This window comes from Nannospalax galili, unplaced genomic scaffold (genome assembly GCF_000622305.1).
Source record: "Nannospalax galili isolate Female #2095 unplaced genomic scaffold, S.galili_v1.0 scaffold54, whole genome shotgun sequence".
Lineage (NCBI taxonomy): Eukaryota > Metazoa > Chordata > Mammalia > Rodentia > Spalacidae > Nannospalax > Nannospalax galili.
The window spans coordinates 5,845,786-5,862,847 of NW_008341028.1; the positions used below are offsets into that span (position 1 = coordinate 5,845,786).

A 17,062-nucleotide genomic window follows, 5' to 3' on the forward strand; every position below is an offset into this window, starting at 1 on the left:
GCGGATCTCTGTGAGTTCAAGGCCAGCCAGGTCTACATAGTGAGTTCCAGGACAGCTGGGGCTACAGGGAGACCCTGCTTCAAAAAGACAAACACACATACATACACACACACACACACACTCCTTTGCCGAATTGCCCTGCACCTGCAACACACACACACACACACACACACACACACACACACACACACGCTGCACCGCGGGAAGCTCGGGCTGACTCAGATCTCAAGGCCACAAAGCCAGCAGCCAGATCACGTGATCGGACTCTGCCCACTCCGCCCCCGCCCGGTTCGAGCCCGCCCGCGCCCTCCCCCCTCACTGCGCAGGCGCGGCCCGCAAGCGTGGGGCATCTCGAAGCTGTCCGGCTGCGGGCTCCGGAGCGCAGGGGTTTGCGGCCTGAGTTCGGTCAGCTCCAGCCGCTCACAAGCCGAGGCAGCGAGGCGCAGCGAGCCAAGCCGCTCCGCTCTCCGCGACAGCGAGGCCATGGAGAGTCAGGTGCTGACGCCGCACGTCTACTGGGCTCAGCGGCACCGTGAGTTGTATCTGCGCGTGGAGCTGAGTGACGTGCAGGTAAAGGCCGGGTTGTGGGCTGCGCGCGGTCGCGAACCGCGTACCCGCCGTCCTCCTTGCGCGTGTGCGCGCGAGCGAGCCTGCAGTGCGCTGGCGTCACCCGCGTGTGGGGCGCACACCCGGGCCCGCGCCAGACCCGCGACCCCGAGGGCCGTAGGTGCTGTCCGTGGCGCCTCCTCTTTGTTCCCTGCCAGCGGGCTGCTGGAGGCCCTTGAGACGTGGGATGAGCTCCGAGGCTCGGAGGTGCGGCGTGACAGTGGCCTGCTGGCCCATGACCGGACGTCCAGCGCTGGCCTCCGAGGGCCAGCCGGGCTCCCCGGAAGTTCTCAAGGCCCACCGCTGCCCTGGGGTCGGGGGAAGCACCCCCAACCGTTCAGTGATGGAAATCGTGTTTTACTACCTTTAATTTTAAAAATCTCCAAACCTCAGCCGGGCGTAGTGGCGCACGCCTTTAATCCCAGCACTCGGGAGGCAGAGGCAGGCGGATCTCTGTGAGTTCAAGGCCAGCCTGGTCTACATAGTGAGTTCCAGGACAGCTGGGGCTACAGGGAGACCCTGTCTCAAAAAGACCAAAAAAAAAAAAATAATAATAATAATAATAAATCTCCAAACTTCACAAGAAATGAGTCCCATCCTCTCTTTAAGGCTATGCGCTCAGCTTGGTTTAGCTGCATAAAGAAATTATGTTACATTAAGGATCATGTTTGATCTCATTTGACCCTTACTGTGAGCAAATCAAAGCCCTCTACTAGTGGAGGCTCCGAAATCTGTCAACTTCGTGTCTGTCCAAACCATCCAGTGTTATGGTCTTTGAGGAACTGGTGGTTTTGGTTTGGAATGTTCTTTTTTTTTTGGAATGGTCTTTCTACAGTCGTCCTTACTCTCTAGTCTCCTTGACAGCAGCGGTACTCTGTAACCTCACTGCTGAATTCTCTCTTCCTCTGAATCAGACATTTGTTTGGATTCATCACATCTGGCATATTGTCTTGTAGAATGTGGGTACTGAGTGTCCCGTTGAACTTAATCTCTTGCTCCTGGAATGTAAATCTTTTTCCCTCATGAAAGATAAGGAGAGTCCTGGCCAGAATGATTCTAAGTAAGCTATGACATTGCACGGGGTGTCATTTAAGGTGTTAAGCCAACCTGAATCACACTTTTCTGTAAAAGGATGAATAAATTTTCTGTGCTGTCTTAGACTCTGATGCAGAGTCCTTTGCTAAGATAGAAACAAAATCTTTTTCTTTTTTTTCCTCTTTTTTCTCTCTTTTGAGACAGGGTCTTGTATCATAAGTTGGCCTAAGACGGTCTGAGTGCCACCATGACAGTTTATACAGTGCTGGGAATTGAACCCAGGGGTTTGGTGCCTGCTAGGCAAGCCCAAGCACTCTACTGACTGAACTAACAACAGCCACAACCTCAATAAACTCTTGTAGACAAGTATCAAAGTCCCCATCTAGGAAGAGTTCTTCCAACAATCAAAAGACAGGAGGCTCTTAAGTGTTTGGAGTTAAGTAGCATGTAGACCAAATGCAGCTCAGGCCCTGTTCTTTCTAAACATGTACCATGTGATAAAGACAAGCTATGGAGGGAGGCATGGAGCAGAAAAAGATGTTTTTGGGGAAAACGGGGTAATAATGGAAAGTAATGGAGTTTGCTTGAACAAATGAAGAAAATTCAGCACTCTTTTTTCTTGGAAGATCTAAGCCTCTTAGTTAAGAAGCATGAACATGGGGTTGGAGAGAGGGCTCAGCGATTGAGAGCACTGACTGCTTTTACAGAGGCCCCAGGCTCTATTCCCAGCACCCACATTGAGTTACCATCTGTAACTCCAGTTCCAGAGGAATCCAGCGCTCTCCTCTGACCTCAGTGGGCGTTGCATGACATTGGTGCACTTATACACATGCAGGCAATACACTCATACACAAAAAATAAAAATAATAAAGAAGCATGAGTATGTATTAATCACATTTGGTATATTTAGAAATATGGAGATACATGTTGGAAATTTTAGTTAACAGTGAAAAATGTGACGGTGGAGAAAGGGTAAAATTTTCTTTTGAGAGAAGTCCTTTCTAAAAAATTTTGAGAAGAATATGTCTGGGGTTTGACATTTGCCATTTGGGGCATTAGTGTTTTCTTCTTTTTTTTTTTTTTTTTTGAGACAGGGTCTCCCTGTAGCTCAGCTGGCCTGGAACTTGCTATGTAGACCAGGTTGGCCTTGAACTCACAGAGTTCTGTCTGCCTCTGCCTCCCCAGTGCTGGGACTAAAGGTGTGCGCCACCATACCCAGCAAGGGGGCATAAGTTTTAAAACAGCATGTCAATACCATGTGTGAGAGACTACAGAGTTACAAAAATGAGTCAGACAACCTTGACTTTCCCAGCACATTCATCTAGAAGGAAGCATATTACCATATAAAAAAACAAGGTTTGTTCATTCATGAGTATGCTTGTTGGTAGAATTGGAGTTCCATATTGAACCAGGTCTCTGGTGTTAAAGGAATTTGTTGTCTTTCTTTCCTTTAGTTAGAAATAACTTCCAGAGATAGGACATATTCTTTTCTTCCTGCTACTGGGAGAACATTCCAGAGAGAGAAATGTGTAGACTTTTAGATATTGTAGCAGCAGACTTATGCGTTGTCAATGCTTTCAAACCAAAGAATACAAGGAACCCACCTGTAGTTAACCATGTTCGTGCAGAATGGGGGTATGAGTGTCTTATTAAGAGGCTGTTAGAACTGATCATAGGATTTTGGCATTGGTGCTTGAGGGAGGACGTTTTAATGAAGTAGAGGCTCACTGTAGCTTAGCGCTGTCAACAAATGGGCAGTTCTGTGGTTGAACATCTGAAAAAAACAAAAACATCATCTGCAAGGAGGAGAGACTAATACAAACATGAAATTAACAGAGGAGCAGCATTCACTGTGGCCTCAAGAGGGAGGCTGTTTGGTATTTCTTGGCAGCATAGTGCCTCGGTGTGTTTGTGCTTCCACAATTATTCATAGACTTTGTCTCATTTGCTTTTGTTAAGGTTTCAGTGTCATCTGTGGTTATTCTGTGAGATGATTAGGTCCACTAAGAGAACAACATGGTCTAGCTGACTGCTAAGTTGTCTTCTCAATGTCAAGAGCTGCCTTTTTTGGTTTTCTTTCTCACTTGATTACTCCATGCAGGTTCTGTTAAAATGAATTCTGGCACAGGATGAAACAATTCATTTGTTTGCTTAGTACAAAGCGTTTAAGAAATACCTGCTCTTGCTGACTTGCTAGGTACTGGGCTCTTGAACAGCTCTCCAGCACCCCCATTTCCTATACAATGCTGCACAGCTTAGGAGTGAATTTCAAAGTTTGCGGTGGGGAGTGGGGGTCAGCTCTGTGCCTTCACTCCTAGGACACAGGCAGTGGTCCACTTGACAAGTCTGGTTTCAGTCTTTAGAGCTTCAGGGTCAGTGACTGATGAGAAACCACTGCCGTTGACTGCAGGACTTGTGGACAGTAAAGACTTGAGCAGTGGCATTGTGCTTGAGGTGAGCAATAGTGAATAGGTTGGCAGGGACAGGGTGACTTGAGAATAGAGCTTCATTTTGGGGAAGCTTAATAGACAGGTCCATCCCAGCCACTGTAGTTGTTAAAGCATTTCTTCCTCTACCAGGGTTTCTGTTTGTTTCAGTTGTGTACAAAGTGCATAGTTCTGATAGAGAGATACTGATTTTGTCCTTACCTACTGGAGATTCTGGTGGAGAGTGGTCACCAAAGGTGTGAGATTGAGTCCTTTTTCTTTTGAGTACTAGCTACTGATCATGGATAATTCACTTGACTTTTATGAGCCTCAGTCTTCATTTGAATAAAGGTGAATAATAGCATCTGACTCATAGGCCCATTTTAGTATTTGAACTGGATAATGGATTTTAAAGTGCTTTGTAAATTCTAGCATGCTATCCAAGCATTCAGGGTTATATGATTGAGATACTAAACCTTAGATGAGACAGACAGACATGCAGAACAGTGAAACAGAGTTGTGTCTGTTAGCAAAGCTGTCCACATAGGAAACCTTAATCAATATGACCAAGATGGCTTTACTTGTATGGGGAAAAGGTGATCCATTCAGAAAATTGGATTAGGACAATTGTTAATCCAAATGGCAAAAAAGATTAGATTTCTGCCTATGGCAGTCACAAAAATGAGTTTCAGGTAGATTTATGACCTGCCTGCCTAAAGCGAAGCTGCTGAAAGAGAATAGAGACTGTGGTATTGAAACACGGAAGAACGTCTTAAGAAACAAACATAAGCTCCAAAGAAAAAGTCAGACATACTTGAAAATACTTGTGGTTTATATTGGTGACCTGTAACTAGCATCTTGGCTGAAAAGCCTCTATAGATGAGTAAAGGGATAGTCAGGAACCCTGAAATGATGTCTGACCCCAGTTATAATCAGGGACATGTTAATGATAGGAGACCATTTTTCACATGAGATTGGGAACTGTAGAAAGTGACATTATCAGGTGATGCTGTGAATGTTTGGCAATGTGACATTAAAAAAAATATTTTTGACTGGCTGTGGTAGTGTGTGCCTTTAATCCCAGCATTCAGGAGGCAGAGGCAGGCAGATCTCTGAGTTCAAGGGCAGCCTGGTCTTTGTAGTGAGTTCCAGGCTAGCAGGGGCTATATAGTGAGACTTTGTCTAAAAAAAAAAACGTTATTTTTAAGTTATGTTTATGTGGGTGTGTGTCACAGTGCATGTGTGGAGGTCAGAGGACAATTTGTGGGGGTTGGCTTTCTCCTTTCGTCTTGTGGGTCTTGGAGATTGAAGTCAAGTTCTCAACATGCTGGTTTAGATAAGAAACTTTTAATACAGGTAGTGGGAGTATTAATTGGAAACTGATTTGGAGAGCAGTTTGACAGTGTCTGGTGTAGTTGAAGGTATACATATTCTTATGACTTGGAAGTTTTGTTCCTTATCTGAGCACTTCCTGAGAGCTAGAATTAAAGTTTTGAGCCACCATCCCCAGCCATTTCTTTTTCTTTTAAACACAGGCAAATAAAGCAAAATGCCAGTGGATAATAAGCAGGACAGTGGATAATAAGCAGTACTACACGTGTACAGGAGATAGAATGTTCTTTCCAACAGCAGCTGGAAAACAGTCTCAATGCCTGAGCAACAGAATGGACAAATTGTGTGTTTATGCATCAGCACATTATTCAACAGTTAAAATGAATGGAACAGAATGACCTCCATGTATTGAGTTAAAGCTTAGAAACATCTCAAACAAAAAAAGCAAGTTGGAGAATGATACAAGCAGTTTGAAAGCTTATATAACACATGAAATAATAATACATGTTGTTATGACTGCCCAGCCTGCTGAAAGTGAGTAAGAAATACAGTGGAATGTGATAAACTATAACTTTGGGATAGCAGTAACTTGCGAGGATGGGTATGTTAGAAGACAGAGGTATTGGGGTGAAGTAATTAGAACTGCACCATGTCTGTCTGCTTGCTTTCTTTTTTCTTTTTTGGGACAGGGTCTCCCTGCAGCCCCAGCTGGCTTAGAACTCACTATGTAGATCAGGCTGGTCTTGATCTCACAGAGATCTGTCTGCCTCTGCCTCCCGAGTGCTGGGATTAAAGTTGTGAGCCACCATCCCCAGCCATTTCTTCTTTTTTAAACACAGGCAAATAAAGCAAAATGCCAGTGGATAATAAACACGACAGCGTTTGTTATATTTTTCAGTGCTTGGCTAATTGCTTAAAATATTTCATAATAAAAATCAGTAAGTCTAAACCATTTATAACCACAATAAAAAAATCAGTAAACTAAGTAATTTGGAAACTCAAACACTGGAAATATAAATTCTTGATACTTTGTGGCACACAATACATAAAGATAGTACTTCAGGTTGAGAGAGGCAGCCAAGAGAGGGCTTGATGAATGAAACAGTTACATAAGTGCTATGTGGGAAATAGAGGCAAATGGTAGAGACGGTTTTAATTAGCAAGCTCATGGAAGGCTTCATTGAGGAAGTGATGTTTGAGCTAAGTGAAGTTCAAGGATAAAATGAGATATGCAAGAGGCCTGGAGTAGGACTGGGGTTGTAACTCAGGGGAGGAATGCATTCTTAGCAAGCATGAGAGGCTCTGGGTTCAGTCGATTCCCTGTATTATTAAAAAAAAAAAAAAAAAAAACAGCCACAACCCCCTAAAAAAGAAAACTGGAGATAGAACACTCGGACAAGTGCATAGACTTAAAGACAGCCTGGGCCTGGTGGGTTCCAGGGACAGAAAGAACATAATAGTATGTTCGAAGTGCAGTGAGGAAAAGAGGGAGAGGCGTTGACAGGTTTGCAGGATGTAGGTCATGTAGTCTTGTTGCCATGGCAAGGAGCTTGAATTTCATTGAGCAGTGGCAACTACTGAAGAGTTTCAAGCAGAAGGGTGACTCCTTAGGATTTGTATGTGTGTGTACATATATACAATTTTTTTGTTTTTTGGTCTTTTTGAGACAGGGTCTCCCTGTAGCCTGAGCTGTCCTGGATTCACTATGGAGACCAGGCTGGCCTTGAACTCACAGAGATCCGCCTACCTCTGCTTCCTGAGTACTGGGGTTAAAGGCGTGCGCCACCATGCCCGGCAGGATTTGTATTTTAATAGAAATGACTCGGGCTTACTGGTGTAGCTCAGTAGTAGAGTACTTGCCTAACATGTGACAAGGGCCTGGGTTCGAGCCCCAGCACTACAGGAAATAAAAGGATTCTGGCTATGTGGCTTATAAAGGGGCAGATGTGAAATTTGGAAGGCTCCCTCCTCCCTTTCTTCCTTTCTTTTTAGGGTGTCATATAGCCCAGGCTGGCCTCCACCCAGCCATGTTGCCAAGGATGACTTTGAACTTCTGATCCTCTTGCCTATACCTCCCTGGATAGAGGGATTTCAGGCTTGTTCTGGAAGACCTTTTTTTTTTTTTGGTCTTTTTGAGGCAGGGTCTCCCTGTAGCCCCAGCTGTCCTGGAACTCACTATGTAGACCAGGCTGGCCTTGAACTCACAGAGATCCGCCTGCCTCTGCCTCCCAAGTGTTGGGACTACAGGTGTGTGCCACCACACTCGGCTGGAAGACCATTTTTAAAGGAGGTTTTTAAAATAATGTGAAATTGCAGGGCTCTTACAGGGAGAGAAGAGCTACTGCAAAATTCTTACATGGAAAGTAGTTGGTAGTTAAATTCAGATTAAAAATTAATACAGCATGGTGGTTACACACTGTTCTAGAACACGCAGAAACCCTTTTAAGATGAGTGGAGTACTTCCCAGGATGCCATGGAAGCTGCCATGACCCTGGAGAGGAATCTGAGCCATTCCTTTGGATCGTCTTGGCAAGGTTCTGCCTGCCCAGGGCCCCATCTCTGTGACTTCCTGAAGAACTACTTCCTACGTAGACTGACCTCTGCAGGGTGACTATCTCATTGAGAAGCTCACATTCAGGTCTGTAGAGGAGGCCCTAGTGCTCACTGGCTTTTGAGGGGCTCCTCTGCATTGCCTGGCATCAGGGCTTTGATTTGAATCTCCCCATCAGGTGTGAGGCAGCTTCTTAACCACCCTGGAGCCCCTACCAAACCTTAGAGCAAATGAAAATAAAGCTTTTTGCAGGGGAGGGGGGAAGAAAAAGAAGAAGTAACAAAACATGTCTCTGTTGGCTATATAAGATATTGCGAGCCTGACTTGGCCCTTAAGATGTCAGTTTATGACAGAAAACTGAAAGTTTATGAAAACTGACAGAAAAGCAGCAGTGCAGGATTGAGTGCTCAGTACCTGGCCAATTAGAAGATGAACAGATGAAAAGAAACCAGTGAAGGAGTCAGAAGAGAAGGAGCATCTTGAGGTATGAGTCCAAGACAGTGTCCTATGTTGACCTAGAAACCAGAGAGAGCACCTCAGTGGGATGTGGTCAGCTTTGGCCAGTGCTTGTGAAAGGTTGAATCATCCCTGGTGGGACTTGTTCATTGGCTTCAGCAGCATGCAGCATCCCTTGACAAGACCTGTTTCAGTGGAATACTGGGCATGGGGGCTAGATCTGAGCAGATTAAAAGAAAACTTCAATGGCCTGGAGCGGAGCTCAGTGCCAGAGTGCTTGCCTAGCTTGGGCAAGGTCCTGGGTTCAACCTTGAGCATGGCAAAATAAAGTTTGTGACAAGGAAGAAGAAATGGATATATAACTTCTTATTGTTCCATTTTCATGTATGTGTGGTATGTATGCATATTTTGCATGTGTGTGGGTGCACATTCGTGTGTGTGTGTGTGTGTGTGTGTGTGCTTGCGCACACACACACACGCAGGCCTTGGGTTGATGTGGGGAATCATCCTTAATTGCTCTTCTACTTTGTTCAATGAGGTAGGGTCTCTCAATCAGACCTAGAGCTCATAATAGCTTGCTCTGGGAATTCCTGCCTCTGCCTTCCAAGGCTGGAATTAGAGGTGAGCTGCAATGCCCTCCTGGCATTTGCATGGGTTCTAGGAACAAACTCTGGTCCTCATGCTTGGATGGCAAAGTGCTTTAACCACCAAGCCAGGTCTCATTATAGACATTTTTCTTGGAGGGGCCTAGAGGAGGAGCAGGGAATGGATGACATTCTTATACTTAAGGAAATCACTGTAACCAAGGAAACATTCTTTCTAGAGGATCTGGGCATTGAGCCATGTGTGTGTTTGCTTGCTTATTTTTTGCAGGGCTGGGAATTGAACTTAGGGCCTCATGCATGCCCTAGTGTAGGTTGACTTTGGATCAAAGGGGAATAACAAGAGGATACATATTGATACCTACACTCAATCAAGTATATGCAGGGACTAAAAGTGAATAGGATTTGCATGAGCTGAGAGGATTGATTCAGCTGAAAGGGGAATAGCACAGAAGGAGCATATTGTACAGTACCTTCTGGGTAGAAAAAAAGAGGGTGGGAAGCACACCTGAGTATAGTTTGCTGCTTTTTGTGATATACTTACTCAGAAAAGGATAAACCAGAGACTAATGAAATAGTTACTTATAGATGGGGTGAGGGAATGTGGTAGAGGAGGATGGATTTAGGAGTAGGACTTCTTAGCAAGCTTTTTATTGTCATTATTATTATTAACTTTAAAAAACTTTATTGAGAATTTCATACATGCATATAAGGTATTTTGATGAAATCCACAACCACTCCCTCCCCTCTAATACCTCCCATATTTCCCCATCACTTTTTTTCTGACAACTTCACGTATTCTTTCTTTTTTTTAATGGGGCTTTTTGCTACTCTTTAACATTCCTTCTCTGAAGAGGTAACCCTAAAATCTTTCAAGGATTAGATAAGAGCTCCCAAATACTTTTGACATGTTTGGCCTTTGGAACATAGTATGTTGCTAAGAGGCCCAAGGACATTTTACTTTTAGCCAAAAAACTGGCTACTTTTCTTCGGGGTCTTTTTTACCCTAACTGCCTAGCCAGTTCCTACCTCCTATTCTTATCACACCATCCTCTGAAGAGGTTACCCAAATTTGCCAATAGGGAATAGGGACGCAAACTGCTCTGGCTTCTTCCATGCTGAACAGGGACACAGAGTGAGGCAGTTGGGGTACCCCTTCAGTGGGTCTATCTAAAAGACTCCCAAATTGCATAACTCTTATCTGTAGGGAGAAAAGAAATTCCTTGACTGGCGAATAGTGGATGTGAAGGAGAAGTGAAGGCAAGAGTAGTTAGCATTACAAGTTCTAGACAGGGAACCAGAAAAAAGTCAGAACTGGGCGAATTTCAAATGTTCGCATCAGAGTCTGTCGGAATTTCTTGATGTTTGACAAGAGCTTCCAAAAGCATCCCTCTATTGGGTTCCTCCTCATTTTTCTTTTGTCTGCCAAGGCTGGACTTGAGAGTGATGGACTCAGGATTTGTTTTCAGGCACTTTGATAGCTGTTGGAGTGGCTAGAATCAGTGTCAGTTCCCTCTCAAAGGCTTCTAGATAGGGAGAGAAAACAAATGTAGCCATTTTAGAATAGTGGGTTTTCTCCCTTAGCTACGGGTGGGCACTACAGTATTGCAGACCAAGATTTGAAGTCTTACGTCTGAGCAGCACTTTGTGATTAGAAATAAAATCATCAATAATTGTCTAAATAACATTTTATATGGACTTAAGCCTAATGTCTGGAAAGTGTAATTCCTTGGGCTCGTAAAGAAATATACCGATCACTTTAATTTTTGGTTATACTTTCCTTTTGGGTGTATAAGACCGTACAGTTGGCCCAAATAAACCAATTTATTTTTACTCTTCAGGTTGTTGGAGGATTTGTTCCTCAGGGGTCACATGGGCTTGGGAGGAGGCCCTGGCTCCTTTCTTTTACCAGTTCCGTCTATGTTATTGTTATTATTTTTATTTTGTGTGTATGAATGTATTGCCTGCATGTGTGTAAGTGCACCTGTGTCATGCAATGCCTGAGGAGGTCAGAAGAGAGCATCAGATTCCCTGGAACAACAGATGGTTGTTAGCCACCATGTGGGTGCAGGGAATTGAACCCGGGTCCTCTGCAAGAGCAGCTAGTGCTCTTAACCACTAAGCCATTTCTCCAGCTCCCTTAGCAAGGTTTTTAATATAAAGTTTAACTTAAAAAATATTTTATGTGTATGCATGTATTGCCTGTAAGTGCACCTGTGTTGTGCAGTGCCCGCAGAAGACAGAAGAGGCTGCTGGATCCCCTGGAGCTGGAGTTATGGACAGTTGTTAGCTGCCATGTCAGTGCTGGGATTCAAACCCTGGTCTTCTGAAAGAACAGCCAGTGTTCTTAACCAGTGAGCCATCGCTTCAGCCCCATAAAGTTTGACTTTTGGATACTCTGCTTCTTTAGTAGAATATATTCGAAAGATTAAAAACAAAGCTGCAGTTAGGTATGGTGGTGTAGGCTAATCTCAGCAAGCATTTTACCCTCTTATCAACTGAGCTATCTCTCCAGCACCTACATTTTCTAATTTCTTGAATACTACCCATCATGTACTTAGTCACTGAAGTTAAAACTTGAATCAGGGCCAGACCTGATGGTGCACACCTGTAATCCAGCACGTTGCAGTCAGAGGCAGGCAAATCTTCATGGGTTCAAGGCCAGCCTGATCTACATAGTTCAAGGCTAACCAGGGCTACATAGTGAGACTCTATCTCACAAAAATTAAAAAAAAAATTTTTTAAGGTCACAAGTAAATGTTACATGTTAGTAGATTTAAATTTTTTTAATTAAAAAAATTTAATTGAGCTTTTGCACATTTCATACAACAGTTCTTAATCAAATTTAGATCCCTTCCATCCATGCACTCTATTTTTAAGAAGGTTAAAAAAAAAAGTGATACTCTCTGAGACTTTTTTTTTTAGGATAAAACAAATAAGTAAATGTTAATGTTATGAGGAAACAAGAATCTTACTGTAAGACTAATCAGTATCAAATAACAAGTCTGGGGTGGTTTACTAGTAGTAAATTGGAATTTAAAATTTGGATGTAACATCCCAAGCTTAAAAATTCCTGGCTAGATTGTTAAAAGGCAAGCGTTGAGCAGACTTTACTATGTTTCAAAAGTGGCTCTGAATTGCCATTCCTGCTAAAGGAACTCAGGTTCCTTGAATAAATGGCTTATTATTCCAAGTGCCAGAGAAAGTATAGTCCCCTGAGGGTATAAGGTCATGTCAGAACAACCAGAAGCCCGTCTGAAGGGATTCTATTGGCCATATTGCTGACGGTTTGAATATTGAAAAATAAGAATGGTAATGCATTTTGGCAGAGTGGATTAAAAACGAAAATCCTGACTAGGAGTGTAGCTCTGTGATAGAGTCCTAGCCTAATGTGCAAGACTCTGGGTTCAAATCCACATACTACTAGATAAATAAATTAACTAAAACAAAATAGCTGGGCATAAAAACAAAAAAAACAAAAAAAAGGGAAAACCCATGCCCCTCTCTCAAGCATCAAAAAAATGCAGTAACTTTTTTTTTTTTCTTTTGTCTTGAGACAGGGTCTCCCTGAAGCCCCAGCTGGCCTGGAACTCACTATGTAGACCAAGCTGGCCTTGAACTCACAGAGATCTGCTTGCCTCTGCCTCCCAAGTGCTGGGATTAAAGGTGTGCCCACCACACCTGGCTAAAAATGCAGTAACTTGTAATGCTTTGTCCAGGGAAGTCTGTTAGAATTTCAGTACCCATGGTTTCTGAGGTGCAGCTTACAGGTAACCTCTACCTAGCATGCATCAAAATTCTAGACTTCTTGAAGGAAAGCTAGCATCATAAACCACATTGTAGGCATATGTTTGGAGGAAAGCAGGGTTTCCAGGTGCTGGCCACAGGCTGATCTTTGAAGCCCTGTTAAAGACCGTAGCCTCAGTCCTGCTGCTTTAGCTCTTCTGCACACATCCTAATCGCACATAGGCAAAGGTGAATATTAATGATTTGAATGAGAAAACTGTTAGGTAGTAATAAATTCTTTGAGCTCTTTGTACTTACGTCAGATTATGAAAAAGGCTGAGTTGATTTAGTTTCACTTACCTGAATGATTACTGAGACACTGGTGGTATAGTGATGAGTGCCATGTCTCTGCCATTCAGAAGCTCATGTGCAGAGGAGCAGATAAGCCAATAAACAATAACTACCTGGGGTGGGTTGAATAAGAATGCCCCTCATAGCTTTCAAGTATTTGGACAGTTTGTCTCTAGTTGGTGGTGCTGTTTTGGGAGGCTTTAGGTGTGGACATACTGGAGGAAGCATGTCACTGGGGGATGGGCTCTGAGAGTTCTTAGGCCTTGCCAGATTTCCAGTTGACCACTCTGTGTTTCCTGTGCCTGCTTGAAGATGTGAGTGCCCTGCTTCCTTCTCCAGCAACCTCCTGCCACCATGCCTCCCCGCCATGGTGGACTCTCATCCCTCTGGAACAATAAGCTCAAATAAACTCTTCCTTCTCCAAGTTCCCTTGGTCACAGTGTTTTATCACAGTGACAGAAAAGTAACTAATACACTACCCAAGGTACTGTAATAAAGGGGAATGCTGAGTCCTAAGGAAGCTGTTGATTTTGCTGTTAGAGATGAGAAGGAGGGAAGAGGAATTAATGCTTGACCCAAACTTTGAAAGATAAAGTAAAAGATAATGTCCTACAGGCAGGACCTTAGGAGAGATTCTCCATTTGGAGGAAGAAAAACAGTAGGATTGTGAGTGCTTACTAGTGTTAGCACTCTTTGTATATTCTAACTTAATGCTCAGAGTAGTCTTAGAAAGTAAGTGGTTTTTTTGATTTGTTTTTTTTTAAAGAATTTTTTCATGGGGGCTGGAGACGTGGCTTAGTGGTCAAGAGCACTGACTACTCTTGTATAGGACCCAGATTTGGTTCCCAGCACCCACATGGTAGCAAACAACCAGTCCATAACTTTGGTTCCAGGGAGATCCGATGCTCTTCTCTGGCCTCCGTGGACATTGCATGACATGGGTGTACTTACATATGGGCAAAACACTCATATGCATAAAATAAAAAAATAAATTAATTAAAATTAAAAAAAATTTCACATGTATTTGTTTTTTGTATGTGTGGGTGCACACATGTCAGGACACATGTGTAGAGGTCAGAGGACAACCCACAGGAGTTGGTTCTATCCTTCCATCAGGTGGGCTCTGGGTTATCATGTTTGACGGTAAGCACCCTTACCTGCTGAGCCATTTCACTGGCCTGCAGGTTTTTTTTGTTTTTGGCCTTTTTGAGACAGGGTCTCCCTGTAGACCCCGCTGACCTGGAACTCCCTATGTAGACCAAGCTGGCCTCCAAATCACAATTTGCCTGCCTTTGCCTCCCAAGTGCTGGGATTAAAGGTGTGAGCCACCACGCTCAGCTCTGTAGCTGGTTTTATTATTTTAGAAATGGCAGTGGTTATAAGGTTTTGTGTTTGAAAGTGAATGATAGACACAAATAAAAAAAATGGTGTAACAAATGAGGCCTGGTGTTGCAGTGCAACACCTTTAGTCCCAGCACTTGGGAGGTAGAGACAGGCCTGAGATTGGGGCCAGTCTGGTCTACATAGTGAGTTCCAGACCACTGGGACTATAAGGAGACCCTGTCTCAGAATGGGGGGGGGGGAAGGAGGGAGGGAGGGGGGAGAGAGAGAGGAAAAAAAGACTGTTCTGTGTTGTAGTCAGGGAGATTTTGGTTCACATCCTAGTTGTATTCCAGTTGTGCTGGGGTTAAAGGCTTGCAGTAGTGTGCCACCACATCCAGCCTCCACTTGTCTATAAGTGTGTTGCCTGCATGTATGTGAGTGCACCTGTGCTGTGCAATGCCCTGGAGGTCAGAAGAGCTCTTCAGATTCCCCTGGAACTGGAGTTAAGGACAGTTCTTAGCCACCATGTGGGTGCTGGGAATCGAACCCAGGTCCTCTGTAAGAGCAGTCAGTGCTCTTAACTACTGAGCCATCTCTCCAGCCCCCATTTGTCTCTTATAAGCAAGGCTTATTATTTCTTTAGTACAAAGCTAGCTTGCATCAGTCAGTCTTTCTGTTGGAAGCAAAAGTGTAGAATAAAAATATCAAAAAGTCAACAGGTAGAAATGAAATTGGGTTTAATTAGATAACATCAACAATGTAACTGCTTTTGCTCTGAGAACATTTGTTCAACTAAGTGAAATTGGACTTTGGTTTTGGCACCCAACAAGATGCAGGGTATTAGCATTGAGATCAGAGTTCAAAATCTATTTTCCTATAAACTGTGCTTCAGAAGTACACTTAGGGCCAGGGTTAGCTAGAAGTAAATCCACCTCATTTTCCTATCCCCAGTTGCCCTAACACTGAGCAAAGTATAAGAAAAGCCCTTGAGGGATTAAAAAAAAAAAAGGCCATAGGTTGGGCAAGGTGGCACATGCCTTTAATCCCAGCACTTGGGAGGCAGAGGCAGGCGGATCTCTGTGAGTTCAAGGCCAGCTGGGGCTACAGAGAGACCCTGTCTGAAAAAGCCAAAAAAAAAAAAAAAAAAAAAAAGGCTCATAAAAGGTGATGCAGCCCAAATTTACACAAGTTTAGGAGATAAAGAAGATCTCAAGCCATACATTTCTTTTAAAGTGGTCTCAGCTAGTAGTGTCCTTCCATCCCTAGTAGAAGTCAGTGCAGCGCCTCTCTAGTGTAGCTGTGCTGCTATCAGATAAAATAGACATTTAGAGTTAGAAAGGTCAGTTCAGAGCTGGTGAGATGGTTCAGCCAAGCCTGGTGACCTGAGTTTGATCCCCAGGCATCACATGGTAGGAGAGAACTGACTCCCTCACACACACACATTGGGGCATACCCTCCTCTCCTCCAGTAAATGTAACTTAAAGTTTTTTTTTTTTTTAAAGATCAGTACATACTGATAAAGGTTTCAATATATCAGGAAGCTATAATCATATTAAAGTTACATGTATCTAGTAGCACAGCCTTCCTATATGTAAGTTAACAAAAGCACAAGGAGAAATGGGCAAATTACAGTAGTGTGATTTCTTAGTAAGAGAATGTGAAGAAAAAATTCAGTGAGGATATAGATGATGTAAAAATATTTACAAACTCAGCAAGGTATCTAGAACATTGTAACAAACAACTCCATATGCACAATCTTTTTTTTCCCCTGCCCCCGATACACAATCTTTTTAAGTTTACTCATGTTCAGGGTCCGAAGAATTCCCTGAATTGACCACTCAGACACTGAGTCTCAGTAAAAACACAAGTGCTTTATTGAAGCCAGCCGGCTGGGGACACAGACAGTTTCGAGAGCTGTGAAAACACAGGGCTTTTAAGCATTGAAACCACAAAAACCACAAAGCAGGGGATTTCTATAGAAACCATAAACAGAAGAACCAGGAAAGGATTTGAACAATCTAGGGCCGATTTCCAGAGCCTTAACCTATACAGCCATTGGCTAGCTTACCTGAGACAGAACTTTCTTCCCCTTCTGCCCCATTTCCATAGAAACCATAAACAGATGTACCAGGAAAGGGTTTGAACAATGGAGGGGATTTCCAGAGTCAGGCAGTGGGCAGCTCTTTCTCAGAGGACAGGGAGGGGGTCTGAGGGGCACTCTCCTTCATTTCCCCCTTTTGTTTTGGGAAATCTTCTTGAATCAAACCACTGATTCATATGTGTCATCTAGGGGATTGTAATGGGCCCTCATAACCATCAGTTGTACAGCGGAAACCCTTTGTTTAACAAACTTGACTAGAGCATTGAAGACATAGGGTTCAAAGGTTACAGTGCTATAATGATCAAGAGGGGACTGGCCAGAGCAGTGATAAGGGTGGTAAGCCAAGGCAACCAGGAGAAGAGGGACTTGAACCCATTCTGGGGATCCTTTGCTAAGCTCTTCTCGTTTTAAGAGGCTCTGTTTTACCTGAGCCAGGGTGTCCTTAATCACACCTGAATGGTTGGCATAAAAACAACATGTTTCTTCTAGAGCCATATACAGTCTGCCTTCTTTAAGAAAAAGTAAGTCGAGGCCTCTTCTGTTTTGTAGGACT

General features: G+C 43.6%; 1 protein-coding gene across 1 annotated transcript in view; it reads left to right on the top strand.

Annotated features, from left to right (window-relative positions):
- The first annotated feature begins 309 nt into the window (after positions 1–309).
- Positions 310–17,062, top strand: part of Hacd3 (3-hydroxyacyl-CoA dehydratase 3) — a 45,991-nt gene continuing 29,238 nt past the window's right edge. Inside the window, exon 1 of the mRNA XM_008836322.2 lies at positions 310–570. Coding sequence (XP_008834544.1) covers positions 484–570 — 87 coding nt within the window. The 5' untranslated portion in view covers positions 310–483. The remainder of the gene's footprint in view (positions 571–17,062) is intronic.